At 41.5% G+C, this 2720-nt stretch overlaps 1 protein-coding gene across 1 annotated transcript; it reads right to left on the bottom strand.

The window, feature by feature from the left end:
• Positions 1-543: 543 nt before the first annotated feature.
• On the bottom strand, positions 544-1207 carry LOC110676045 (40S ribosomal protein S27). Its single transcript, XM_021842506.1, has one exon. The coding sequence runs from the start codon at positions 1035-1037 to the stop codon at positions 783-785; it is 255 nt and encodes an 84-aa protein (XP_021698198.1). The 5' UTR covers positions 1038-1207; the 3' UTR covers positions 544-782.
• Between the last annotated feature and the right edge of the window lie 1513 nt (positions 1208-2720).

The following is a 2720-nucleotide window of genomic DNA, read 5'->3' as shown; positions in this document are numbered from 1 at the left end:
TGCCTCAATGAAAATTCCATTATTTTCCCAATTAAAAAAAAACCCTGATTATTCAAGGTTTACCGGGTTTTTCAACAGCTAAATTGACGTTGGGTTCTCCAGATTTGAGCTTTGAGGCTTGGCGATTCATCTTCATCCTAACTACTTAATTGAGAACCATTACATTCGTGTACGATAACCAATTTCATAATATTCTGTAAAGAGTAATTTCAATAGCAACGTGAATATCCATGAAACAACAGAAACATTCCTGCGTACCTACAATGTTGTGAAATTAATGCAAAAAACATCAATACTGCTTCATGTTGATTCACAAATCCGAAACGTATCAGCCATCCGGAATCCATTCCCTTCTGCACAGAAACCCAAACAACTCCACATTCAAACCACAACACTGCCAGCACCAACACAACCCCGAGTGGGGAGAAGACTTGGAACGCCCTCCCTGCTGCACTTCCTCCGCCAGTAATCCGTCACCTCTTCTGCTTCGCTCGATGGGAATTTGTGATATCGCACATAACCTCAATTCAGCTCTCGAAAGCGTTTCTGTGGCTCCTTCCATTTGTTTCCAAAATCTTCCTTTATTCCTCCGATTCCGATACAATATGCTATAAAACAATAAGAATAATTTCAAATCACCTTTTCTTCACTGCACTTCACGCGCCGGATTCCAATTAAATCCTTCGCATTCGACGCAGATCGGCTTCCTTATTCTCTAGGGCGGCGAACATTTCGTCGGAATAGCAGGCAGATTCCGGATACTTTTCTTCGGCACCTTAAACCTAGTAGGGCTTCTTGCGGAACGAGCATCCCTCCGTGAGCCGGGCCTTTCCTCCCGTGGGCTGGCACAGGATCGTGGAACAACCGGTGCAAACGACGACACTTTGGGCATGGCTGAACACGGTCGTAATTTTGTAGCATCCGGGGCACTTGACGTCCATGAAGTACGAATTGGGATGCGGAACCAGGCGCTTCAGCTTGTGCTTGCGCTTCTCCTCGGCCGGAAGCGGGTGCAGGAAATCCTTGGCGAGCGGCATTTCGATTCGATTGTTTTCAACACTTTCAGAGCGAAACACGTGTTTTTGGAAGGCTTGAGGAAAAATTCACTCAACTTTCAACAAATGGTTATACGAGCTTTCGCAAGCTGTAACGTACTTCACTGTACGACGTATAATCCGGGACTAAGGAAGAGTCGAGGGTTGCTTTTTCGCAGGTTAGTTTACGTGGCGCGAAGCGAGTCGTCTCGCTCCTCCCGGCGTAAATTTGTATCCCGCACTAGTGCTTTCTCGCTTCATCGGTGCGATGGATTTCACGAACCCAAAGACATATTTCCGAAATGGAACGCACACTAGCTAGATTTTGGTGACGTTTTGGAGCAAAGTCACTCAAATCCGCGAAAGGTTAAATCGAAAACTTGACAGTTCGTAACGCTTGTAGTAACTCTGAAATGTCACGATGTTGATACGGGGGGTCTGTTTGAACGCTCGTAAGGAACTCACGCTAAGATCAGTCTACCCAGATATGGGTAAAGTTTACCCATAATCGCCAAAAAGTGCACACACTCATTTTATGGGTAGAGTGTGTTCTACCCATAAATAGGTAAACTGCCAATACCCATATTTGGGTATTCGAATGCGGAAGCAAAAATTCGAAAAATACGCAAAAATGACTTTTCTATGGATTTAAATAATTATAATGAATGAAATTTCACTTTGTCACTAACGTAAGGATACAAACTTTATTTATAATAAGAGATATATGAAAAAATACAGTAATATTAAGTGACAATAGCAATAAGATTTATCATGACAAATCGCAACACTAACAGGTGAAATCTGCCACCAACAGGCAATTTTATAAGTCATTTTATTGCCTCCTAGGTTTTAAACGATCCAGTGTTAATTTGTCTTTGGAGTAACGGTCACCGCATCTTTATAGAATTGGGTCCTAAAATGTTTAATGAAATCTTGTTTTTATATAATGACACGAAAGAGCATGTTAAGGTTCATTCACAAATTTCATAATGCTGAAAACTACCATTTTTGACACCCACCCACCCCCTAGTAACGCATTTTGTATGAATATTTTTCGAATTTTGTAAGAGCCGTAACATTTTTAGAACACCCACCCACCCCCTACAGCGTTATGAAATTTATGAATGAACCCTTACTGCACCTATTTTAGCAATTTTTCCCGCTCAAATAACGGCTACATCATATTTAAACCACAGACAAACAGACGTCACACTCTCATCGCTGTCCATTGACCAACTTTTTAACGATCGATTCGAATATCTGGTAGGTGGTCAATCGACCACCCGCAGCGCTCGCGTCGTTTTTGTTCGTGTTTGACGTTTAAACACTACCGCCACCTGTTGGTCCATCGGCCAACTACAGTGCTTTTAGCATTGGGCGTATATGTTTTCGCGACTATGATTTTGATCGCAATTTGTTCTAAGTGTTACGTCTGTTTCTCTGTGTTTAAACATTGCTTTAAAAATTGGGTCCATAAATGAACCTTGACACTTTTGATCATGTTTGACGTTCGCTTAATCGACAAAAACACCACAGGGCTTTTAGTTTTAACACTGGGGTTGTTCCTATCTGACATTTCGGAAGGGACACGGAAAGCAAAATACACCCAAAATTTGAGTTTAAGACATGGAGTGTGACAAAATTTTAAAACATTTTTTTTGGACTTAAACAAAAGAAAAACATTAA

The sequence above is a fragment of the Aedes aegypti genome, chromosome 2 (genome assembly GCF_002204515.2).
Source record: "Aedes aegypti strain LVP_AGWG chromosome 2, AaegL5.0 Primary Assembly, whole genome shotgun sequence".
NCBI classification, from domain to species: Eukaryota; Metazoa; Arthropoda; class Insecta; order Diptera; family Culicidae; genus Aedes; species Aedes aegypti.
The sequence above is the reverse complement of the archived record's forward strand: the minus strand, read 5'-3'. Positions and strand labels throughout refer to the sequence as shown.